The sequence below is a fragment of the Primulina eburnea genome, chromosome 1, assembly GCF_022965805.1.
Source record: "Primulina eburnea isolate SZY01 chromosome 1, ASM2296580v1, whole genome shotgun sequence".
Taxonomy (NCBI): Eukaryota; Viridiplantae; Streptophyta; class Magnoliopsida; order Lamiales; family Gesneriaceae; genus Primulina; species Primulina eburnea.
The window spans coordinates 5458756-5485773 of record NC_133101.1 but is presented as its reverse complement, the minus strand read 5'-3'; the positions used below and the strand labels follow the sequence as shown (position 1 = coordinate 5485773).

At 35.3% G+C, this 27018-nt stretch overlaps 1 protein-coding gene across 1 annotated transcript; it reads left to right on the top strand.

The window, feature by feature from the left end:
- The first annotated feature begins 2065 nt into the window (after positions 1-2065).
- On the top strand, positions 2066-25213 carry LOC140823841 (exocyst complex component SEC8). The gene is made up of 26 exons (XM_073185367.1): positions 2066-2304; positions 3761-3973; positions 5888-6061; positions 7055-7159; positions 7691-7800; positions 8232-8411; positions 9174-9348; positions 9436-9542; positions 11151-11458; positions 11556-11719; positions 11841-11956; positions 12191-12261; positions 13144-13274; positions 13374-13423; positions 15163-15263; positions 16867-16979; positions 17074-17185; positions 17258-17451; positions 17613-17698; positions 18154-18349; positions 18461-18538; positions 19295-19396; positions 19506-19580; positions 24418-24513; positions 24625-24674; positions 24753-25213. The coding sequence occupies exons 1-26, from the start codon at positions 2263-2265 to the stop codon at positions 24838-24840; spliced, it is 3237 nt and encodes a 1078-aa protein (XP_073041468.1). The 5' UTR covers positions 2066-2262; the 3' UTR covers positions 24841-25213.
- The last annotated feature ends 1805 nt before the right edge of the window (positions 25214-27018 follow it).

Sequence of the window (27018 nt, the reverse complement as noted above, 5' to 3'; positions counted from 1 at the left end):
TATTGAGAGAGAATTGGCCTTAAAGCAAGTACTAAAATTTTAGTGCTCAATTGTGAAGAAGCTGACATTGGAGATGTGAATTACAGTACTAGGATCAGTTCAAAAGGCAAGCAGAAGGGATGCTAGGATTGCACGGTCATTGTTTGTAATAATAAATGGTGACAATATGGTATGACTATTTATAGACCAACTCTAATAGAGACTGATGATTATTGGCTAAATTCTAGACGATCCCTCTACTTTGCTGGACGATTCCCATATTTACTTATTTAGCAGGTAAAGAATGTCCTCCAAGTAAAAGTTACCCAGAATTTGGCCTAGTGACATCGAGTGTCCTAATATTGGGGGACATGTCTAGTAGAGATGACAATGAAGTGAGTTTGAGGCAGATCCGATGAATTACGAGACTTGTCTCGTCTTGTCACGTGAACCCCGGTCCAATCCGGATTAGATTATATAATTTGTAGATTTTATTCAGTACAAATAAAAAAAAATTAAAATTAGTAAATCATTAAATAATGTTCTAACTTTATATTAATAATATTTATGAAAAAAATATTATCATAATTAAAATCTATCAATTTTGTATTCTGTTAATAAGAAAAAATTAAAATGATATATTTTAATATTAAACATATCATAATAAAATTAAATTATTTCAATATTAAAATATTATTAAATAAAACTATAGATAAAATATTTATTATTTAATGTAAAAAAATCTATCAATTTTGTATCCTGTTAATAAGAAAAAAATTCAAATTATATATTTTAATATTAAATTAAATAAAACTATAGATAAAATATTTATTATTTAATGTAAAAAAGAATATAATTATATTATTAATAATATACATTTATATATAAGCATGTTGTAGTATGATGTGTTTAATATAAGGTCAAGTTTAAGCTTAGTTTATTGACATCTATAAGTCTCGTGTTCGAGAACCACTAATAATAATAATAATAATAATAATAAAAAAGAATGTTCAAAGTAAAATAATAATGATATTATAAGCGTTTTAATTTTCAATAACATCAATCAATATATACAATTAAAACACGCAATACATATCAATGATAAAGTTACGTTGTCCATTCCTAGCTCGAGCTGCACTATTAAAATGTAGTTTTCACATTTTATTAAAATGATCGAATCTACTCGTTAAAAGAAATAAATTATAGGACAAAAATTTGTGTGAGACGGTCTCACAGGTAGTATTTTATGAGACATATATCTTATTTGGGTCATTCATGAAAAAATATTACTTCTTCTGCTAAGAGTATTATTTTTTATTATGAATATCGATAAAGTTGACCCGTCTCACAGATAAAGATTCGTAAAACCGTCTCACAAAAGACATATTTAAATTACACATATTATGTTGTATAAGATGAAAATCAAGAGGTACATTGATCTTCTCAGATCTTATGGCCCCATATTTTTTTTTTTTAAATCAGGGTACCATTATTTTGATGGTTGACATCCAACTTCATAATAACTAGTACAACGACGTACGTGTTGCGTGCTTGTACGATATATTTTTATAATTTATTTGATTTATATTTAAATGAGGATCAAAATATATTTATAAAAAATAATGAGTGGTTACATTATAATTTTGATATATGAACTAAAAAATAAATTAAAAAAGAATAAAAATGACCCAAGCAAAAATTGAACCTACAACCTCATGATTAAGAAACATAGGCTTTATCCACTAAACTACATATGACTTGCTTTTATTTTTAACACTTTATTAATATATATAATTAGTAATGTAAAGAGTAAGGGTGAAGGGTATTTTAGGTATTTTAAAAAACAGACCAAGGAAGTTACTCTAACTTACTCAGCCTTAATAAATAGTAAGAGAAGTAAGAGATAAGAGATTTTGTATTTAATATTGAAAAATAATTTTAAATTATATAAGAAATTTTTAACAAAAAATAATGTTGACGGTGATTCCAAGGAAAATTAAACTTTTCACATTATATGTTATATTATTCTCTTTAAAAATAAAAAATAGAGATTTAGATTTTTCTATATCTTATCCTCGCTCCTGTCCCCGTCTGCTTTCGTATTCCTGCAGTATAATATTTTATCAAACACAATAATCAAATTTGAAAGAAAGTGAAATATTAATAATTATCTATATTTTTAGTTGAATTTTCAGCAATTTTGCGTTGATTTCCCTTTTTCAAATCCTTGATTTGAATGCTAGTTGTTGCACAGGATTTGGGATCGCGCTATTCCGATTCAAAATGGGAATCTTCGACGGGCTTCCCATTTCAAGGGAAAAATCGGTTAGTATTGAATTAGTATTCGTATCGATTGATTTTAATCAAGAAAAAGGCTTGGATATTTTGATCGACTGTAGAGTTTAGCTGTTCAATAACTACAATTTTAGTGGATTGTGGTGAGGATTTTCGCTCCTGCTGGCGGGTTGTTGAATGTTCACTTTTGTTTTAATTCTTGTGTTGTAAATTTATTTTTGTTCAAATTAGGTTTGGAACCCTGGAAATAGGTTGAAGTTTATTAAGTTGTGTATTTACTTGATTGTAAGTTCGATAGAATCTACACAATTCTTAGCTTATATACAACTAATCTCTAAGCTCGGGGTACTTACTGCAGCTCCAAGAATGGATATTTATTGTCTCTGAATAAATGTTTACCATTTACTGGCTTAATATTTTTACTTCAGATATTGTTTGTCAGAATCAAGATTTCCACTAACTTCAGTCAAATACTCTGGAAATCTTCTAAAATACTCGGGTTGTCTGTGTCAAAATGTGATCAAGAATTTTGATGGATCCCAGTGAGGGAGGTTGTTTTACTTGCATTATGAGTTCTATTGTGAGAAGACTTCACCAATATAGGGGAGTTCTTTAAGATAATGCTAAAAACGATGAAGGAAATTTGGCCAAGCACAATCGTTCTTGATAATCTTGAACACAACTCTTTTGCTGTATTGAGATGGTTAGGAGATCTTATATCAGCATGCTGTAGAAATTACCTCTGTGAAACCAGCATTCCCAAGTTTTAATTTCAAATTTTTTTTCTTTCTTTCTACATGTCTTGGAAGAAGTCACGTTACTTGGTCTCTAGAAATTTCTTTAAATACTCTATTATTTAATAACTTGATGGACTCTTTCCCATGAGCTCAGGCAGTAATTTGGCTTGAAATGTTACTAAGACCTCAACAGCATCAATGATGGATTTCAGACTAGTCTTAGGTGTTTGCATTATGTCGTGCAAAATTAACTAAAATATTCGTAGTGGAGGAATCTAGATATTTGGTTTTCACTTATTATCGAGGTCTGTGTAAAGCCGCTCAGATGTTGCCTTGCATATGACTGGGCAGTTCCCCCTCCATATCCACCATCCCAAAATAAATAAATAAATAAAAGAAAATAAAAAGAATTTTGAACGAATATTGTGTTATTTCAGCAAAGAATCAAGATTCTGATGTTGATTGACGTATTCTTGGTTCTTATCTGATTTAGATTTAAATAATTATCCGAAGAATTTCTTCATGGCTGTCCTCAAAAAGTATGGAAACCACACATCTATGAGAATTTTAGGGGAACCATTGCATCATGATTTTTTAGACTCGAAGTTTACAATTTTAATTCTCATTTAACTCGTTCAAACCTATAGCTCTTCTTCTTTTGCAATTGTGCTTTCTTTTTCCTTTTGTCCTTTGAAAATTCATTTTTGTTACATAGCCATATTAATTATGTCTCTCTCATGGTATTGCAGTACTTGAGGGAAGAGCTTTGTAAGATAGATGAGAGTTGGGCCGCGGCACGATTTGATTCATTACCTCATGTTGTGCATATTTTGACATCAAAAGATCGTGAAGGAGATGTGCATGCCTTGAATGAGCAGAGTGATATTATTGAAGAAGTTGTTGATGAAGTTGTTCATGCGTATCATGGTGGCTTTAACAAAGCAATTCAAAATTATTCTCAGGTTTCTTGCAAGTCCATCCTTTTTTGTATACCCTCGTCACACAGGCTTTTCTTTTCAGGTTTAATCACTAAATTAGGTTCTTAGCCTTTTTTCAGTTTTTTACCTTTTCTTTTCCTTCCTTTTACTATTTGGGATGTTTTCCTTGCATGTCAAGGTTTTTTGTTATAGATTATGACAATTGGAGGATTAAAAATTGGCTTGGAACAGAACTATGTATTGTAAACATCTGAGGAATTTAAGTTGTAAACATGGAAGACAGTCTCACAAGGCTAGATGTAATTTTGTTCAGATTCAACGAAAAAATCATGTACATACTCGTGTGGAAAAACTACAAAGACTTAACACATCCATATTTAGGCAACAAAAAAAAAAAAACAAAAAGAAGGAAAAAGGGAAAAAATTACCTCGTGCCTTTTGAGATCTGGATTTGATACAAAGTCATCAGGTGTTCTTGGGGATCTTACACTTTCACTGACAGTTGATTTGGACTCTTTAATCTTTCCATTGGACATGAAACACCGATGTCAAGCTCCTTTAACAATTTATAATCATCTCAAATGCACATTCAATGGGTTTTTTTAATGTTTCTAGCACCTCAACGTCACTCTGGTACTATTGTGTGCTTGAACCTAAAAGTTATGGCTCTATGATTCTTTTTATCTCCCCTTAAATTGTGAAAGTGATCGTTATTGGCCACTGGATATACACAGAATACCAATGTTCAAGTTCTTGTCGATATAGATTTAACATGATATAAATGTTTCTTAATTAGCTTCTCTTGTACTATCACCCTCTTGGATTGCCCTGGGAGAATTCTTGATCAACTTGACTGATCATCGATAATATTCCTTGTGTTCGACAATTTTTAAAAGAAATGATTGAAAAACAGTTATTTCATAGTATTTATAAGATACAATAGTATATTTTGATCAGTTACATCATTGATGGTGAAATATACAACCAGGTAACTTTCTAAAATGTTGTAGCACATTACTATAATACACGACCTTGTACTTAATATTATGCATGCCTTCTAATGGGAGGTTAAAACGGTGAAAAAAGTTTCAACTGAAATTTAGGGTAGGCACGCCGGTATTTGCATTCTTCAGTTCAACTCTCTTGTCATCTCATTAAGTCAAGGACTCCTATTCCTATTATGGCCACGAGTCATGCAAACCTCGTCCATTTATTAGTTTCCCTCTTCAAACCATCATTTGTTCCATTTGAAAATTCCAATGTAAATCTGAGCTGTAAACTGATGAAAAATTGTAGCCAAATATTGCTATACCCTCAGAATTTGTTTAGAACAAAATAATTGTTTAAGCTGTCATGTGTGCTTGCTAATTCTTATTAAAAGAAAATGAAATGTCATGAATAAGTGAAGAGGGCAGCCACAAAGTCATTATAATTTTTTGGAGCGCAAACAAGAGAATATTCTGGTACTTGGTGGTACATTGTACGTTTTGGTCCATTTGGCTGGAAAGAAATAAAAGAATTTTCAGAGACGAATACGAGACAGGTGAACAGGTTTGGGAGAAGATCAGGTTCAGGGTGGCTATTTGGACGACACAAATTAAAGAATTTAGTCATTTGTCTGTTTCAGACTTGATTAGGGACTGAAAATTTGTTTTTGCATGAGATGTAAATCGTGATGTTTTCCTAGGGTATATAACCCATTGCGCGGATTACTCATCCGCATATTATGTATAAAACCTTCTATCAATAAAAATAGTTTCTTCTCAAAAAAAAATATGTTTACTTGCAATGTGAGTTGATTTGGAAACTTCTAGTGTAGCGGAAACAATTATTTGTGTAGTTTCACATATGAGTCCTTTTAAGCAAGTAGCTCATTCTGAGTTAATTGATGGGAATTGTGTGGAATTTAAAAATTAATATGCTGTATTGGTTTTTCAGATTCTGCGGTTATTTAGTGAATCTGCTCAAAGTATTGGGGCCTTAAAGGGTGATTTAGCTGAGGCAAAACAACTTCTTGGTGCTCGTAATAAGCAGTTGCATCAGTTATGGTATAGGTCGGTTACTTTGCGGCACATAATATCATTGTTGGACCAAATTGAAGGCATATCTAAGGTCAGCTTGTTTCTGTGTTTCTTCTCCATGATTGGATTTATGAGTTGGCTTAATTATGTTTTGGAGGATTCCAACCTCTTCTTGGTTGGCTTTGATGAATATGGCTGAGCTTCTGGTTGAAATTAGTCAGCTTGTTTCTATGTTTCTCCTCTTCGGTTCTTATGATTAGATTTATGAACGGGGTTGAATTTGTTCTGGAGGATTCTAACTTGTTCTTGATTTTGACTTATGATGAATCTGGTGATCTTCTAGATGATAATCGTGCTTGAGTTACCATAGCTTTATTATCTTGCAATGTTTTTCGTTGTTTGTGCTTTCTTGTTTACTTGGTTTTGTTAGTAACTTGATACCAAAATACATGTCCAGGGATATGGTGCGAACTTATGATTTTTATTTTGGTTTTCTATTCCTATGCATTTATATATGATTATATGGTAAAAGTGTATTTATTGTGTAAAAAGTTAAACTTGGAATTTAAAAAAAATGCGGAATGAACTGTTGATTTCGTGAAATCATGCAGTTTTTATTAATCTCTTGAGCGGAAACAGCTGGCTGTTTCATCTGTTTGTATGTGCCTTTTGAATATGATCTTTTTCCTACATCGTGTTCACCAGCTGGACTGTATTTCTAATTTTATAGAGATTACCTTTCTTGTCCCTGAGTATGCAAAAATGATGAAAAGATGATTGTCGAATGTTGAAATTGTTGTGGAAGTTGCTACTCTAAATCTGCAATCGTTAAAGTTTCTGCAAATTGATCAATCTCTAGTTCCTTTTCGCCGTATGTGTGACATCACACTAATTGAAGTGATCAAAGAAGAAAAGTTGCAGAGTTATGTAAAAACCAAGCTACAACATTGAGCCTTTTCCTTTTGCTGATGTGCTTTCTTTTTACCCAATACAAAATAGGTTAATACTGTTTACCCATCAATCTCTTGCAGGCTCGTGCTTCTTAAATCGTACGTTTGTTCTTTAACTTTCTAACTTGCCTTAGGTTCCAGCTCGTATCGAAAAGCTCATCGCTGAAAAGCAGTTTTATGCAGCAGTACAACTACATGTTCAGTCAACTTTGATGCTTGAGAGAGAAGGCCTCCAAACGGTTTGTTGTTGGTTATTTCTCCTCGTCATGCAAGATTTCTGTCATTCAGCCATAAAGGGCTAAGCCTGTTAAGATGGATGCCAGGAAATTTGTGCTTGAAAATTCTCCAAAAGTGGATAACTGAAAATTTGTGCTCTGTTTAAGATCCTGAGCTGTTACTTAGTTTTGCATTTTTTTAATCTTCAGTTTGGCTTACATTATCCACCACTGCAAACATAATTGTTTACCATGAAAATTATATGAATAAATGAAAAATCATCACTTGCTTACAAAGGGAAATATCGACTTAAATTGATGCCCCCTGATTTTTCTTGAAGATATGAAGTATGCTTTCTGTTTCATATCTTTCATAGAATCCTTGATTTACACCTAAAAGTGCCATGATCTCGAGAAGGAAACTGATTTGTGAACATGAGACCAACAGAAAAAAATACTCAAAAAGATTTAACAAATTTAATTCCACAAGGACATCTTGAAAGGAGAGAATGGTTTCTTGTAAGCCATTATTTAAAAATGTCCTATTTGTGTCAGGTGGGTGCTCTTCAAGATGTCCGGTCTGAATTGACAAAGTTGCGAGGAGTACTATTCTATAAGGTTTTGGAGGATTTGCATTCCCATCTCTACAATAAGGGTGAATACAGGTATGTATTTTATTTACAATCTTCAACAAACCTCCGAATCTACAGTTTTTAGCACAACTATAGGAGTATAGGTGGAACCGTTGGAACATTTCATCCTCACCCTTTAGAAGTGTTACTAGCAAGGATCTATTAACCACAGACCCGCGGCTGCAGTATTAGCTTCTTAAGCATATTACAAGGCGTAAACTCATTCATTGTCTGGACATAAAAGAGTAGCTATTTATGTTTCTGTGAGATTGCTTCTCAGTTTTCCATTTTCTCTGATAGTGCTTACATGTTACACTTTCACATAATCTGTTTAAGATCCATAAGCTTTACTATCCTGAAGACAATCTTCTTACCTGGAAGATTCTTTTATACAGTTTTGTTCTTTGGTCCTGTTTTTGTTTACATTGGTTAAACCAATGCTTTTGTCACCTTTCTTGTGACAGTTCAATGACCTCAAGCATAAATGAAAATGATGACGCAATTCCAACAACTTCAGATATTTCATTTTCCATGAATTATTCACACTCTCTCTCTCGAAGAACCAGGTTGCTGAAAGGAGACGATACTTTTGGGGCAATTGGTACCGGGGATGGATTATACAGACCTAGTTCGGTTGATGGAGGGTGAGATAAGTCTTATTTTTCAATGAATCTCTTCAACTGTTGTTTTCTCCTTCTGTGTCTGGTGATCTTTCAATTCAGACTTTGCCGTCCAAAGATCTTTTGACTGTCTTTTTTACGTATTTGCGTTCTTCAGGTATCCAAAAATTAAATTTGTTATGATTGCTTCCTGTCTCAATTTGCTAAAACAATCTGTATGAGAACGCCACCTCTTTGAGTTTGACAACCTAATGGGTTCTAGATCTATCCGAACATTGTGGTTTTTGTTCTTCGATTATAAACTCAAATACGTTCCCATTTTAGATCTTGTTCTTGTGTTAAGAAATGGATTCTCAAAGGGCTGGGGTTTAGTTTGAACAGGTAGTGAAATGGATATCTAATATCATTGTGCTACTGTGGAACTGATAATGATGTTTTTTCTAAGTTTCTGTACTTGATATGTGAGAAGAAGGAAGGTCTTTCCTTGCTCTTTATTTCTGTCTAACTCCTGGTTGCCTTTCTTATCTTAATTAAAATAAAATTTTACCACTGAATGGTCTTTCTCCATCGCTGTGTGTCAGACAGTTACCGAAAGTTAATCCTCCTCACTCCTTTGTAGTCTTCTTTTTGGTTCAGGTGCATTCTTTGTTTTTGAATTTAAAAGATGCATATGAAATGGTATTTAATATAGGAAACTCTACTTATGCTATCATATGGCCAAAGTAACGTGATATAAAACTTATACTTCATCTGAGGCTTATTCGCTCTTTCCATTTGTGTTCTTAGTTCGTCAATTGATGGGCACAACGAGGATGGTACAGCGAAGATGAACGATGCTGCATCTGAGGGATATACTCCTTCAGCCAGAGTAAATGGTGGTGATAGTGGTGCAAGAGAGATCAAAATTGTTGCTCGACAAGTTCCCATATGGTTGTCAGATTCCACTCCTGACGAGTTTGTTGTATGATGCGCATATCCTATATCACATGTTCTAAATTCGAAAGGTCCATGTTCAATGGCTGAATAGCATTTGCAAAATTTTCTGTAGGAATCAATGAGAAAGGGTGATGCTCCACTTTGTGTAAAGTATTTGCAGACCTTGGTTGAGTGTCTCTGCATGCTTGGAAAGGTAGCTGCTGCTGGTGCTATTATATGGTATGCTACTGCTTATATCCGTTCAATGATTGTGCACTCTTCTAATGCTTTAGTATTTTCAGCTTACTAATTTTTTTGATTGGAAACGATATTATATTAATTAAAACTAATAATTACAAAAAGCAGACTAGTGTTGGCATATGCAAAAACCTGGATCATATACAACTAATCAGACTTCAATCCCTAAATAAATCTGAAACTGAAAATATCTTAAAATCCTTGTGCTTCTAGATCTAGCTAGGAGCCCAAAACTTAATCTTGTCTTAGCATTCTTGATGCTGTACTTCTAGATTGTCAAAAATCCTCATATTATTCTCCAACCAAACTGACCAACAATTACAATGAACACCCAATGCCCAAAAAATTCTACCCCTTCTGCCTAGTTCGCATTCCAAATCTGTTGCAAAATAATCCCTCGTTGATCTCGGATTTACCCAAACGATACCCAACTCCTCCAATGCTTTGAACCAAAGGTAGCTCGTAAATAGCTTAGTTACTCATTAACAGCAAAGTCATACTTTCAGGTATTATCCAGGGTACCAAAAGAAACATCACTATTTTATATTAGATTATTTGTGAATTCTATAATGCACCTCTGCCCGCTTGTCTTTTCCATCTTTCGAAGGAAAATGCCATCATCTTTTGATTTCCTGTTATTCCATGAATTTACTGATGATGTGTCAGTATGCAGATTGGGTCAAGTAAACCATTGTTTTTTATTTTTTAGACCTCTTTATTAAATTTGAAAATATATAAGACTAAGCTAACAAATATGATAGCTGAGATGTTTTTTAATAATTTAATGCAGACATAAATATTTTATATTTATGATACAATTTATTTTACATTATTGAAGGAATGATTCTTTGGCTTTCAAACTTAGATTGTTTTATTAATTTCCATGCAAGACTTTCGCTAATCAATGGCATGAGGAATTATTTTACCTGGAGGATCTTGTTTTGTCCAAGAAAACATAGCGTGTAGGAGGTTCCAAGAATTTCCTCTCCAATCACTCCCAGTCCTAGTATTCCCCAGGGAACATTTCCTTCGATACCTCATCTCTGGCCACCCAAATGTTAATGATGTTGAATCAAAACTGTGGACGAGGTGTCAAAGGAGCAGAGGAATAATCCTCCTACTGGACAAAATTAATGGTCTTGTATTACCAGGGAACATTTCCTTCCCCTGGGCTTAAGCTGTCATTTAGTCTGTATTAGCAGGATATGAATGGTCTTAAATCAAGAGTTTGTCCTCGATAGGAGTGTTGCCCCGTAATGTCCAAACTGTGGATTATCTTGACAGCTTGTGATTACTCAGAGTGATACATCAGAGTTTGAGGAACTATAACTATTAACTTGAACATTGATATGAGGCCTAGAGACAATGGGCCTTCACATTATGAATACCAACATTATTCTAGATTTAAAAGACAGCAGTTTTCGATATTTTCTTTTGGGTATGGTTAAGCATAGTGAATTTCCACTTTCAGGCTCGAATAGTTTGAACATGGAGATAACGACTATCTTGAATGATCAATATGCGAGGTATTCTTTGCTGGCTTAATCTACTTCATGTTTTCTGATGCCATTTCTACTTTTTCCTCTACAGTCAAAGATTACGTCCTACCATCCATGAGATTATTACTACCAAGATCAAAACTCTGGCAGAACGCATGAATGGTTCAAAGCCTGGCCTTGGTCAAGATGTCTTCCCTACAATTATGGGTCTTCAATATCTAAAAGGGCTGCTGGAGGGTCGCCGATTACCAAGACATAAACGTCAGAATAGTATATCATTGACAGGAGCTTTAGTTGCAGTAAGTCCTGTCTCCCATGTGATGTCTCCAGCAGGAACAGCACAATTTGCAGCAAAAGAACTCCTTGATTCAATTCTGGACACAGTTGTTAGGGTGTTTGGTATGATCTATCAAATTAGTTTTCAGATGATATGCATCTTTATTTCCGTATTTCTTGTTTTATCATTGATATGATTAAAACAGAATTTGTTTTTCAGAAAACCATGTCATTGTGGGAGAGCTTATTGAATCAAAATCTTCGCAACAAGTTGGCTTGAACACGCCAAAGGCGATGGCTGCTGAGATCAACTGGAATCATGATTCTGATGCTTCTCATGATACGGGAGGCTATAGTATTGCCTTTTCTTTAACTGTTTTGCAGGTTTCTCATTTCTGTTTTTCCATTTGTAATTTGCTTTTACTGTTTCAGCTTCATGTTATTTAGAGATTGAGGACATGTATATATTTACAATTGATGATATATTCCCTAAATGTGATGGTAGAGTGAATGCCAACAACTTATATGTGAGATCCTACGTGCAACTCCTGAAGCTGCATCTGCAGATGCCACTGTACAAACAGCTAGACTTGCTGGAAAAGGCCCCGCTAAAGAGAAGAGGCAAGTGAATGTGGCCATATTGTTGCATATGGCTTTGTTGCACACCGAAGATTATTTTATTTTCTTCAGATTTTCTATTTTTCTTTATGTGGTTTTATCATCTTTCCCTGTGCCACCATGAACTCCTTTGTGTGTTTGCTATTGAAATTGTAATTTTCTTATTTATGGTTTCAAACAGTGAAATTTCTCTTGTTCTACTGTGCAATGATATATTATTAACAATGTTGATTGCAGAGATGGGTCAGAAGATGGTCTTACTTTTGCATTTCGTTTTACGGATGTATCTATGTCCATTCCTAACCAGGGTATGAGTTAACTATAATGATGCAATCTTTAAAGTCGGTATTATAATTGTTTTTATTCGTGTCCTGTTTGAGTAGCCAAACGGCACTTGTTATGAACTCGACGCACCTAGTGCATCTGATGATATGATGTAGTTATAAACCATTTAAGAGTCATCAGCTTGTGCGTGAATGGGTTAACTGAAAATGTGTTCTCTACTAAGAGAATGATTTTTAGCTAAACGTGAATGCTGTAACATGGAGTATCTGTGAACTGATTATCTTATGGTAGCGTAAGAGTCTTGCAAAAAAAGGAGTACAAGAGGCTAAGAATAGCATGAAACACAGGTTTCAATATTTTGGAACTGTTGTCTGATGTTTGTTTATATTCAAATGATTTTTATAGGGTTGGTAGTTGAAGCTGGGCCATCGTAGATAGTTATAAAAATGGTCCTGTTATTACATACTTTGTGGATCCTTGATCTGTGGAGTGGGCTACTGTCCATGAACTAGACATGACCTGGCATTGCGTATTAGGTGGGACCTTATAACTTCTTCTCCCGCATTGATTGTGTAAGAAATTTTATGTCGTATTATGAGACTGTGGTTTACTCGTGCGTCATAGTTGGCATTGATTTACAATACTGACTAAGCAAGGAGTGTTGAACTGCCAATAGTACAAGGTTCATCTGGGTTTATGATGCATTTACCTTCGAGAAGTTTCTTGAACAAGCTGAGAGCAGTTGTTAATTGTCAGTTGCATGTATTATTGGCATTTGGAAGATTTTTTTTTAATTTGTAAGGATGTGCATTTTCAATTTGTTGCTCTTAATTTGTTTTAATATTTATTGGCCAGCAGTCAGTTTATGCTGAGAATAAATTGACGTACAATTAAGTTCCTCCCAGGTTCTGAGCTTATTCGCCAAGGATGGAGTAAAAAGGGTACCAATGTACTCAAAGAAGGTTACGGAACTGGAGTTTTGTTACCTGAACAAGGGATATATTTAGCAGCATCAGTGTACAGGCCAGTTCTTCAGGTATATAAGAATAGAAGAAGCGTATGCTGGTCTGTTCTCTGGTCATTATGATTCCAAGCAACACATCACTTAATTCTCCTTGTGTTGTCCCTTCTGCAGTTTACAGACAAAGTTGCATCAATGCTTCCTCAAAAAAATTCTCAGCTTGGGTGAGTGCATAGTGTATTATTTTGACACTCTATCAGGGGAATTATTGCATAAATTTGATTTAATTGACCTTCTCTGACTCTTAGAGGTTTAGCATAATCCCCAAGGGCGCAAATGAACTGAACTGATTTCAAAAACCCAGTTTTTAGAATGTTTAATTTGTATTCAAGATCATATGAGCCTTAAGACACTCAAGCAAAAATTATATTCATCAATAGGTTGTGTGCCCACCACAAATTTTTTAATATATTTGTTAATATTTTGTAGATATATGAAATTTAATTCCGAACTCTAGTCTATTTTGAGCTTTTGCTTGACCCAGCTCCTACAGAAAGAAGTGAGTTTGAAAAACTCTGAACCAAGCCCAAAGTTGTTCATTTTTTGGTTCAATACTGTTTAAGTTTGAGGGCGACTATGAAATATAAGTTGATATTCATCATGATTCAGTATGTTTACACACCTAACACCTAACTGAGTAGGATTGGTAAAGTTTTGTTCTTGTCATTTTAGTTCTTAGTATGGCAAAAGTACGACAATAATGACACGGGGAATGAAAGCATGGTAGAAATCTGCTTAGACTATGAGTAATTGGTTTACAGGATACGTCTTGAGTGGAAAATTATCTGAATAAAATAGCATCCAGTTTGTGTTTCGAGATAAATTATTTGTAAAAATGAATAATTATGTCTTTTCTAGGTTGAAACTCTCCAAACGTTTTTCTGAGGTTTATTTGAATGACATTTATACCTTTTCTTTTTTTGTTCACGTTAAAATATTTTTTCTTCTTTTTGTTTTTGGTATATCTTAGTTTCTTATTAGAGATGCAACTTATAAAGAAAGTGAAAATTCTATTTTTGGTTATGTAAATTGAATGTTTTCTATTTTTGTTCTTATTTCGATCAATTCACGGTTTTTGTCCACTAATTTGCACTTTGTTTCTATTTTAGTCTTTTTTTTACCAAAGCGCTAACGTGGCATCGGACACGCATTAATGTCCGACGCCATGTCAGCAATCTTTAATGCCACATCATCATTTTCTCATGTCAAGTTAGCGCTCGGATGAAAAATGACTAAAATTTAAAAAATACAAATTAGGAGGATAATACTCTAAATCAATAGGACCAAAAATAGACATATGCAAGTTACACGACAAAAATAATAATTTTCCACGTAATTAAATGTAAAAATTGTACATCACACAAATTAAATATCTACTCAAACAAACTTTTGCAAGCACGAGAAGAAAGCCATGAAAGCAAAGCAGGGAAATAGGCGTAAGAACAAGGAGAAGATAATATCGTGCCTATATTATTTCCTTCTTCTTACTTGTACAATTATTACGTTACACATACCCCTTTATATACTTGATTAGCTACCCTAATTTTAGTGACCGAGTATCGCGTATCCTTATTTTCATTATACAGATTAGGAATAATGTATTTCCTCATATTTCTATATAAATTAAAATTTTCTCTTCCTATTTCTCACCTTTTATAACATGTATTCAAATTAATAGATGTTGACATCCAATTATTAAGGTACTGATATTGTTCCTTAAAGTCATTGCCTAATTGCGCCAAAAATGTAACTGGTACTTGATGTTCTCCCATGGTTGTTTTTTGTACTTTGATATTTAAAATGGAAATGTGTGAAGCAAGTCGAATTCTTGATTCCTTATCCATCAAGTTTCTGACTCCAGTTGAATGTTAATCATATACCTGACCTTGAACAAATTTCGCAGCAACGATGGATTGTTCACGTTTGTGGAGAACTTTGTGAAGGATCACTTTTTACCTACAATGTTTGTGGATTATAGGAAAGCCGTGCAACAAGCCATATCAAGCAAGTCTTCCAAACTAGTTTCTTTTCTGTTTGTAATTAGTTTAAGTACTTGAGTGAGTTTCTTTTTTATATCTTTCTATTAATATACTGCATTAAATGTTACATGATTGGATTTTATTAGTTTTTCATAAATCATTATATTCTTCTTTCTTGGTGGCTGTCACTGATTTCACTCCTTGTCTGAGACCTGTAGAACTGCTATTTTTTGTCGATGTTGGTTTACTCTAAGCCATGGAATATAGTCTGAAGCTTTACCAGCAACCATATTGGTTCCATGCTCATTTTTTGATAAATAATTAAATCAAAGCGACAAAATTATTCATTGTACTGCCTTATAAATATTTCAAACTTCTCCCACAAAATTGATGTTAGATTCTATGCACATAGCCGTGAATAATCAGACTATAAATATGAAAACATTGCTGTACCAACTGTTAGTTTCAGCGGTAGCAGCAGAGGCTAAGCTTTGCATGCATAAAAAATGACAGCTAGTACTCTTCAAGGTTTGTTAAGTGCACAATGGGGCATTCTGATACAGGTGTTGGGTACACCTACTTGTGCATGCATAATGGGCCTCACAAATGTACACTTAAATTTATGGTTGAAAGTTCACAATTCAGTCTCAACAGATGTTAATGAAAAGTTTTAACCATCTTAATATTTTTAGTTACTTAGTTGGGACATTGCAGAGCTGCTAAAAGTAGTTTGGGGTTGATAGAAATTTGTATGCCTGATCCTAGTGCGCCTGGAGATTCCCAGAACTGATATTACATTAAGTATCACTGCATGGGGTATTCTTATTCTTCTCTAAAACTATGGATATAAATACTGCTTCTGAATCTTCTAGCCATCTCAGTGGGGCTTGATCCCTGTTTTTGCAGAAAGACAAACATGGGAAACTTATAGTTAAAATCTCTCTAAATTATTGTACCTTCTGATTAGCACTCTCTAGTGTACCTCCCAGTTCACCCTGTGCCTAGTGCTAACTTGATTTTGCAATTGTGTCATTGTTGTATTATTCTTGTTCATGTCAGCAAAGTAGTTAAATTATTGCAGTCCTAAAAGCAACTACGTGCAATATACATGTATTTTATTTTCAATGTACTTATGATCCCTTGTAAACATTTGATGTTCTGGGAAAGTGGAGAAGGTATGACTGGTATCACATCTCATCTCATCCTGTCACCACCCAGTTTATATAAAGCTTTACTCATTTCAAGTTCCTTTTTATTCTGCCGTAAAGTAAGTGTCATTTCCCTCGATTTTCAAGAATTATTTTCTGCATCTCACTGTAAGAATTTCCAGCATAAGCAGGAGACAGCTGTGTCCATGCTGCTCTATGCTCTTTATGCAAGAATATTGGATATGTTGAATGCAGCAGATATGTTAAAAGCATAAATAATATTTAGAATTGGGGTTGGAAATATTAGTAAATATCATGCTATTAAGTAAAATTGTTGTTTTAATTGGATTGTGATCTGGGTGCTGGACTAAAATGCAAAGTTGAATGATGAATCCTGGGCTTTGCAGACATGTGATGTTTCTCTGAATAATTTGAATATATTCTTCTTTGTTCTGATTTTTTGCTTTCTTCTCTAACCAGGTCCAGCGGCATTTCGCCCTCGAGCACACACATCTACTTCTTATACTCCTTCAATTGAGAAGGGGAGGCCTATATTGCAAGGATTGTTGGCAATAGATTTCTTAGCTAAAGAGGTGCTTTTGATCTAACCGCAAATTTATGATAAGAGGAGTAAATAGTTCATTTCAGACAATTTTTCTCTCTTAATGTTCTTTGTCATTTGTTTAGGTACTTGGATGGGCGCAAGCAATGCCCAAATTTTCGGGTGATATAATCACCTATATGCAAACGTTCCTGGAAAGAACATACGAAAGGTGTCGGACATCATACATGGAGGCATGTAAACTTACTCCTTTTTGTGCCTTTTTATTACCATAAGATCTCACTTTTTTTTGTTTGGAATGTCAGGCAGTTCTTGAGAAGCAAAGTTATATGCTCATTGGTAGACATGATATTGATAAACTGTTGCGGCTTGGTCCGGATATTACACGGTTATCAAGTTCAATAGATCAAGCTATCAGAGATACAAATGCTTCAGATGCTGAGTCTGTTGAAGTTGAAATGGAATTATGTGATAAATTATTAAGCTTGAGGCCTATCAAGCAGGTATCTGTGCCCTTGTGTGCTATAGTCTTTTTCTTTTCTTTTCTTTCTTTTTTTCAATTATGTTTCTGAACGTAAAATGTCATGTTAAATTCGCAGATCAGAAATCTTGTGATAATCTTAATTGTAATAATCTGTGAATTTTTTTGGTGAATATTTTGCAGGAGAATCTGATTCGTGATGATAACAAACTTATCTTGTTGGCATCATTGAGTGATTCACTGGAATTTGTTGCAGACTCAATAGAAAGGCAAGTTCACTTTGTCTTGTTGTACTCATGAGCTTGTCTAGTTATCTCGCTTTAGGATATGATTTTTTGTTAAATTCTGGTCCAATCAAATCATAATTGTGGATAATAGTTTTGGCACTTCAAAAGGGAACTGTATCGTACGCAGTGATTTCAAATACATTTGTTTTGTGTCTTTCTCAGCTTGTCCACACTTGTCTTCTTGTATAGCATTGGGTGATTTTGCTAAGGCTTTTACAGCGAATTGCATAACAATGCTGCGATTTACAAATAAACAGGAGCAGAGTTCTCATATGATAGCTTATATCTATTTCCAAGTTTATTGCCTTTTGTGTCGATGATTAAACAAAGTGGAAGTCCTTTTGATACAATAATTTTGCATTGTTTTAAAACAAAATTATCGAGGTATGGGCATAGGGCAACAAGTAACTGATGTTGAACTTTCTTTCTACTTTTAGGCTTGGGAAATCATCTTCCAGCACTTATAATCAAGTAGAAGAGAATGGAAGGGAGAAAACCTTGCATCATACAAGAACAAACAGTGCGCCTCCGAAGGATCTTTCAACATTTGCTGAAGAATATAGAAAACTAGCAATTGATTGCCTCAAGGTTCTACGCATGGAGATGCAGTTGGAGACTATTTTTCACATGCAGGTATGTAAATAGCTAGTCCCAAAAGGAAAGGACATGCATCTTTGACCTTTTTTGCGAAAGAAAATTGTTGCTCACTAATATTTCTTGCTGTCAAAATCTTGAAATGTGTAGGAAATGACAAATAGGGAGTATTTGGATGACCAAGATGCTGAGGAGCCTGATGATTTTATTATTTCATTGACTTCCCAGGCAAGTTTTCATATTGATTTGTGGGGCATTATACGGAGTTTATTTATGCAGATACATGGGATTTAGAAAGTAAAGGATAAAAATCAATCACAGAAAAATGCCTGAGTCTAGGGCGTTGGGACTGGATCTGAAGAGGGTATATGCAGTTGTACATGTATATTCCACATTCTAACCACTGAGAGTTACTTATGTTTACAAAGCTTAATTAGTTAATTATTTTACAACTATTTGGCGAAGGTGTGAAACACAGGGGAAAAGCATTGGGAGTTTTGCATAGTGATGTTGAAAAATCCAGTTAATCATTGCGCAGTAGCTTTTCACTTTTAAGATTTTGATGGTTGTCACATGAGGCGGTTTGGAGAAATGGGCTGGTGATGGGATTGGTTATGTGAAAAATGCCTGGAATTGGAGATCTTGTGGTGAAGCTGCAAGTTCAATTTATTATTGTGGTGGCAGTAGTACCTTTCTCTCCCTCTTCTAGAACACACGCACATGAAAACAGAAACTAAAATTAACCAAAAAAAAAACAGAAAAAAGTTAAAATAAACAAAGTATAAGGAGATTAAATATGTTGGCTTGAGCCTCCGAATGCAATGATAATGAAAACGAATCGGTGCTTCTCGGTACTTGTTTTCAATTGTTTTCCTTCTTTGCTTTGTTGTATTCCTTGGGAAAAAATATTTTACCCACGTCTTTTGCTTTTCCTCACTAGAATCTGAAGAGCCGAGGTTTTTAATGTTTGTTAATGCAAGACAGATAACGCGTAGAGATGAGGAAATGCTGCCATTTGTTGCTGATACAAAACGAAATTATATATTTGGAGGAATATGTTTTGTAGCAGCCAATGCATCCATAAAGGTTTGCTTGTCGCTTGTCTTGTGTTCAAATTGTGTAAAATTCAGACACTGAAGAAAATAATTTGGTCGGTTTAATTTTCATCAATGAAATTTATATTTTCTCTGGTTAGGCTTTGGCTGATATGAAATCTATCAACCTCTTTGGCGTTCAGCAGATATGTCGTAACTCAATTGCACTGGAACAGGTATTTTAACTCGTGTATTCTCCTCCTTTCTCTTCCTCTCCTCAATATGCTATCTCTCCTCTTCTTTTTTTTTTTAAAGGTTATTTTAATTTCTGTCTGTGTCCATAATCTCTACCTTTAAAGATAACCTCTGCAAAATATCTTGGAGACTTCTCTCCGGATGCAATATGGCAATCTTTATTCTTCCCAGCATTGTTCTCGTGATTCCTCCTTCCCATCAAAAATTCTTCTGTTTCTCTCTAGCCAAACGAACCAACATATGCACTGTACAACAACCCGCCAGAAAGTTCTTCCCCTGATACCTCTGCTGGCCGAGGTCCATCTCAAATAGGCTCTTGGTAGATTCCGGTATCACCCATACTAGCTGAAGTTCTTTCAAAGCCTTAGCCCACAAACCAATCGAGAACGGACAGTGGATGAGTAAATGATCTTGGCTTTCTGAGTCATTCCTGCACAAAACACACCAACTAGGAGAAATATTCATCGAGGGCCTCTTTAATTGCATCATCTCCGAGGTCGGTAGTTTTCCTTGGTTAGCTATCCATGAGAACACCTTTATTTTTATCGGTGTTGGAACCTTCCAAATGTGATTTACAATAGGAAACAGTGGAAAGTGTGAAGTAGGAAGAAAAGACTCGAAGAATGATTTAACCGTGAAAACAGCAGATGAATCCCCTTGCCACACTCGATAATCCTCTACCCCTTCTATCAACCTCACACTATCTAACATCCCTAATAACTCGGTCAACTGTAATAGTTCTTCATCTGAGACTGCCCTCCTAAAATGAAAATCCCAAGAATGAGTAGACAACTGACAATCGAAAAAATAAAAGTGAGAAATTGACATATTATGAACTGATGAACTGAAATAAAGCTGGAAAAAGATCTTTGAAAGATGAAACCCCCAACCACCTATCTTCCCAAAATCTAATCTTATTTCCCCCCATCACCCTTGACGTCACAAGTCGCTGAAAAGTCGGGTAAATTCGTGAAATAAACTTCCAAGGGCACTTGTACGTTACACTCGTCGCCAAACCCGCATCCCACCCGTTATCTTGAAACCCATATAAGCTCACAATGATCTTCTTCCAAAGAGTTCCTTCTTCTGTACAACATCTCCACCACCACTTCCCCATCAAGGCCTTATTTCTGAAAATGATATTTCCAACGCCTAATCCCCCCTTATCCTTAGGCTTACACACTTCTTTCCACGCAACCAAGTGGCTATGAACGTCTCCATCCGCTCCATCCCACAAAAAATTTCTTGAAATCCTTTCAATCTTTTCAGCAATAGATTTCGGCATTCGAAAGAGAGACAGGTAATAAATCGGAATAGAATTCAAAACCGATGATATCAAAGTCAATCTTCCTCCTCTCGACAAAAATGCTTTTTTCCAGTTTGCCAATTTTTTAGTAACCTTACTCACAATCGGTTCCCAAAACGATGTTTTCAATGGATTTCCACCTAGAGGCATTCCCAAATATGTAATTGGCCAGCTTTCCTTCCCACATCCAATTTCTTGTGCCAACAAAACAACTTCACTTTCTTCACAGTTGATACCCATCAATGCACTTTTTTCCAAATTTATTTTGAGTCCAGAAATAGACCCGAAAGCTCTTAAGACTAGAACCAAAAACCTGATGTTGTCCTTATTCGTCGCAAAGAGAAGTGTGTCATCCGCGAACTGAATGTTACTAATCTCTATTTTGTGTCTACCCACCTCGATCCCCTTAACCATGTTTGTTACCTTGGCCTTGTCAATCAATCTTCCCAGAACATCTACTACCAAGTTAAACAGTAATGGGGACAACGGATCTCCCTGTCTAAGTCCCTTATGCGCTCTAATCTTCCCCCTTGGCCTCCCATTAATCATGACCGAGAAAGATACGTTAGACACACATCCATTGATCCACTTTCTCCACCTTTCTCCGAACCCTTTTTTCATCAGCACAAAATCTAGGAACTCTCAATTCACATTGTCATACGCCTTTTCGAAATCCACCTTAAACACCCACCCTCTCCTCTTCTTTCTTCTTCCCTCTTCAATCAATTCATTCGCTATAAGACCACAGTCGAGTATCTGTCTTCCCCCAACAAAAGCATTTTGTGATTCCGAGATCGTATCTGATATTACATTTTTGATCCTTGAGGTTAAGACTTTTGCTATAATCTTTTTTTTTTATAGGAAACGATAGTATTTTATTTATTATAACGTGATAAAAAGTACATCAGTGGACTAGAAGTTCACTGTCTTAGAGTTGCAACAAAATGGTAAACTAATTCAGTGATACACATATTCCCAATGTCTTATCAAATCTAAAACGGATACATTCGAGAAATCTTTATGGTTTCCAATCCACAAGGCAACGTTAATCTTGATTTTTTCCCAACAACTGTCTGTCTTTTCCTCAATGTCTTCAAAGATTCTTCTGTTTCTTTCCAACCAAACAGTCCAGCAAACGCAAAGAACCGCGACTTGCCAAAAAGTTCTACCTCTAATCCCAGTAAGCCGTCCCAAATCCATTTGTAATAAATCCTTTGTTGACCTCGGTATAACCCAAACCAATTGAAGTTCTTGCTATAATCTTATACAAGCTAGTGGTTAGGCTAATCGGTCTGAAGTCCTTGACTTTGATAGAATCGATTTTTTTCCTTATCAAACAAATATAAGTTTCATTGGTAACACCGTTTACTACTCCCGTCCGATAAAATTCATCAAAATATCCCAACAATCCTGGAAAAAAGCCAAAGTGAATCCGTCTGCCCCTGGACTCTTACCACCATCACACTCGAAAACCGCTTTCTTTATTTCTTCTTCTGTGAAATTATTCTCTAATTCTCGGCTCATGTAATCATCAATGGGGCACCATTCCACGCCTTCAATCCCCCAACTTCTCACATCCCTCTTCCCATACAGTTCTTCGAAATATCTCAAAATAATAGCAACAATCTCATCTTCATCACTTGTGATCGATCCATCCTCCCTTTCCAATCTGTTTATGGTAGCCTTGCTCCTCCTTTGATTCAACAGTGAGTGGAAAAACTTAGTATTCTGATCCCCCTCTTTAACCCATTTAACCTTGCTTTTTTGATAATGCATTCTATGCTTTCGACATGTTTACTCTTCCAGCTGCATTTTAATTTCCTTTCTCTCATTCGCTACCTCTTCCGACCCCAAACCATCACTTTCTAGCTCATCTAAGACGCTAATTTTTCGTTTCAACTCCCCCATTCGCATATCAACCTTCCCATAAACCTCCTCATTCCATCTCTTGATATCCATCTTGACCGATTTCAGTTTCATCATAAATTTATACCCCTCCCAACCTCGAACCGCCGCTCTATCCCACCAAGTTGCTGCAGAAGTTTTGAAAGACTTGTCCCTTAGCCACACATTCTCGAATCTGAAAGGAGTTGGACCCCACTTACTTTTATCCGTATCCAATACAACTGGAAAATGGTCCGAAGTGATTCGAGGCAAGATTGTTTGCCTGTAGAATGGGTATAATTCAGTCCTAGATGACGTGAACATGAATCTATCCAATCTACAGCAAATAGGCATATCCCGTAAGTTCGACCACGTGAATTTTCCATTCAGTAAAGGTGGATCACATAATTCCAGCTCTTGAATCAATGAATCGAAGCATCTCATGCTAGAGGTTTGTGAATTACTGTTCAGTTTCTCAGTAGAAGATCTCACCACATTGAAGTCACCTCCCATACACCATTTCTCTCCACAAAGAACCCTTAGCCCTGCCAGTTCATCCCAAAAGTTATTTCTCAAGCTCGGTTTACAAGGTCCGTAGACTGCCGTAAACCACCAAAAACTGAGGTCGTCATTCTGAATTTTTATCGAAGCCGAGAACTCCCCTATCAAGTTATCAATAACAAAGATGAACCTAGGATCCCACATAATCAAAATCCCCCCGGACCGACCCAATGCAGGTAGACTGACCCAATCCACAAACCTTGACTTCCATAAACTTGAAATAAATCTCCTATCTACCACCTCCCTTTTTGTTTCCTGCAGCACAGAAGTATGCCGTGGACCGACCCAATGCAGGTAGACTGACCCACTCCACAAACCTTGACTTCCATAAACTTGAAATAAATCTCCTATCTCCTCTTCTTTTGATCTGCTTTCCTGTAGATCAGGATCTGTTTGCGTTGGTTTTCTTATTCTGCATATTTATGCTGATAATTTCCGTTTCTCGTGAAAAAAGAATATCTAATCAAACATAAATATCGATGGAAACACTTGTCGAAAGAGAGAATATGGTGAAGTGTATGTTTTTTATATTTCCTTCAAATGTACATAAAAATAATACCAGCATTCTCAACAATTTTGGCTCCAATACCATATGGAAAATAGATAATTTTGGAAATGCTGCTTGTTGATATTTCCTTTGTTAATGTCAATGATTTGTCCTTTTCATGATCTGAAATACTTCAATTTATCAGGTAAGAAATCTAAATATAATTAGAAAGATCCGACTAGGACTTAGTGAATTATAGTAACATATTTTCCAAATAAGAATGATATGTACTCCAACTTTTAAGAATTCCATGTCACAGTTCAACTAACTTGAGTAGGTAACTAGAAGTTCTCCCATTTAGCATGAACATATCTCGAACCAATCTGGTAGGCATCTCCATCACCGAAATCTTTGCCCCTATATAATTGTTTTCACCTGTCTTTTTCCCTTGAATTTGTTTTGTGGACCTGGATCTTTGCAGCGATGACACCAGTTAGATGACTGAGAATGGTGTACTCACATCTTTTTTATTGTGGTTACTATCTTTTGTGTGATTGATAGTTTTTTCTGAGCTTTTTAGGCTTTGGCTGCCATCTCTTCAGTTGATAGTGAAGCAGTAAAGATGAGATTAGATCGTGTTCGGACATATTATGAACTGCTAAACATGCCCTTTGAGGTAAATCGTCTTAAATTGGTAGTTTCTAATTGTTGTTGGTTATACTTTATTTTCATATCCCTTTTCTGAATGGACATTCGCTAACAATTATGAGAACATCACTTGTTCTAGGCATTGCTGGCATTTGTATCAGAGCATGAACACCTTTTCACGGCTGCCGAGTGAGTTATCTCGATAACTGGTTTTCATATGGGCAATTATATCGTCGGTCATATTTAACTGAATGTGTTTCCTTTCAGATATGCAAATCTTTTGAAGGTCCAGGTTCCAGGGAGGGAAATTCCGGACGATGCTCAGGATCGTGTGGCAGAGATTTTGCCACGTTGAAAATTCAAAGCAGACGGGTCTATCAGTCTCTTTGGTGAACTTTTAATGTGTCTGAGTTGCTCGATGCACATGAAACAGAAGTATGCCGTGGAAGAGATGAGAGAACTCAAATCCTCACCGCCTATGATTATCAGTATTATAGTTGCGAAGAAAATGATCGAACCACTCATATCTTTATTTCTTTTTTTCCTTTTTTCTTTCTTATATATATTCATTTTTTCATCCCCTGGTGGTGTTTGGAAACAGTGAGGCTTTTGTTGGATGATTATTTTTCTTTTTGAGTTGTGTAGTACACTCTTTAGACGACGGAATATTGTTTGTGATTTCTAAGAGCTATCTTGTATGGGCGTTTTATTCTTTGGAGATTAAATAATTTTTTCCTCTACCAAGTACTTTGTGTTATCATAAGTTAATAATTATAAAATAAATGCGGTTCATATTCTCATTGATGAGAAGGAACCATGGTTGTGGATGTTCTGATTAATTTGGCATTTGTCAAACAAAAGATTTGATATTTATCTGTTGCGTATTAATTTTAGATAAAATTGGCTTTCTTGTTATTATTAAGATGGAACTAATCTTCCTCTTGTTTTCCCCCTTTTTTTGTAAGAAGCTTCTTGTATTATGTATTGCTATGGATTCCTGCCATACATCCAGTTCTTAGTTCGTGTCTTCATGTTGATTAATTTATTCTTTTTGTTTATTTTTAGTTGGTTGACAGTCAAAGTGGTTATTTAAAAAGAAGGAGTAAAACCCCCCCAAAAAATTCAGGGGAAAAAATAACAGAAAAGAGAGAGACATAAAAGTTCAAATTTGGTGGCCAAAGGACAAAGAAAAAGCAGGGGATTACAAAAGAAAAGGAAATGATTAAGATTGAGTTTCATTTAATAGTTAGATATTTATTTATTGTATTTTACATTCGTTTTATTTCAAGTTTTTTATACCAAATATCGTGCAATTAGAGGAGGCGTTGCGCTTGGGTAGAGAGGTGGTTGTGGGTTTGGGGCTGTTAGTGGTATATTATTTAAATATAGATCCTTTCCGAGGAAACAGAAAACCTTAAAATGAAATTTTAGATGCCTAAATAGTGTCCAACCCAGCAACAAATGCTGCTTTAAATTGGAGCTGTGCTACAGTGCAACGCAAAATTATTTAAAGTTTTTTCTTAAATTAATAAAATTTAAATTTAATGTATGATTAAGTGATTTTTGAAATAATATAATTGTTATAAATAAAATAATAGGGATATTTTTTTTAGAGTTGAGTTTAGAGCTGATTAACAGGAGAAAGATGTTATATTAATTTAATATAAAATTATTTTATTTTGAAGTTAAAGCTGCACTAGTGCAATGAGTTAGAGATGACCTCAAACACCAAATCATAACTAGTGTGTCAATCACTGATTAGATGGTAAGCATTAATTACTGTTGGTCTTTGAGTTAAAAGTATTATGAAGAAGTCAGCAGGATGGCATATGCCATGCAAACCTTTCAAACAAAACTGGGATGATAAAGACGAGGAATCATAGCTGTGATCATACAGATCCAACCGCAGGATGTGCATTTGAACATACGAGCGGAGGAGCCCGGAAACAAGGTGCATGTTGAATAGTTCTATGCATGACAGCCAGAAAGTCCACTTGGGGGGATGAGACACCGTCCACAATGTGTGCTCGGCAGCAGACAAGACTTGCTCTTGGACGCTCGAGTGTAACGCATGCGACGTCTAAGACCAGTTGAACAACGGCGGTACCTCAACCAACAGTGTTTGGGATGTGAGTAACATCCGAAAGGTCCCAACGCTGGTTTGCTAAGACAGAAGAATGCCACACACTTGCTATGTTATTAGATACAAAGTTTCTTGTTAAACATTTTAGCCTTTGAGACATACAAAGCCTATCTTGACAAACAAGTAACCCCTAGGCCTCAGTGCTTAACTTGAAGCAGTACTTTGATAAAATCGAGTTTTAATTAATTTTTGGCGAGAAGGTCCAGTCGAACTCTTCCCGTGCTTAGATCAATTGAGGAAGGATTTAAAAGTCCTGGTCTTCTTTTTCTTATTTAGCGTAAGCAGTTAGTGTGCAGTACTGACATAAAATCAGAAATGTGATGGTCGATACTAGTGTTGGGAGCAATAAGATAGCAGTTGGATTTGAAGTGTGGCACTTGCTATTGTGTA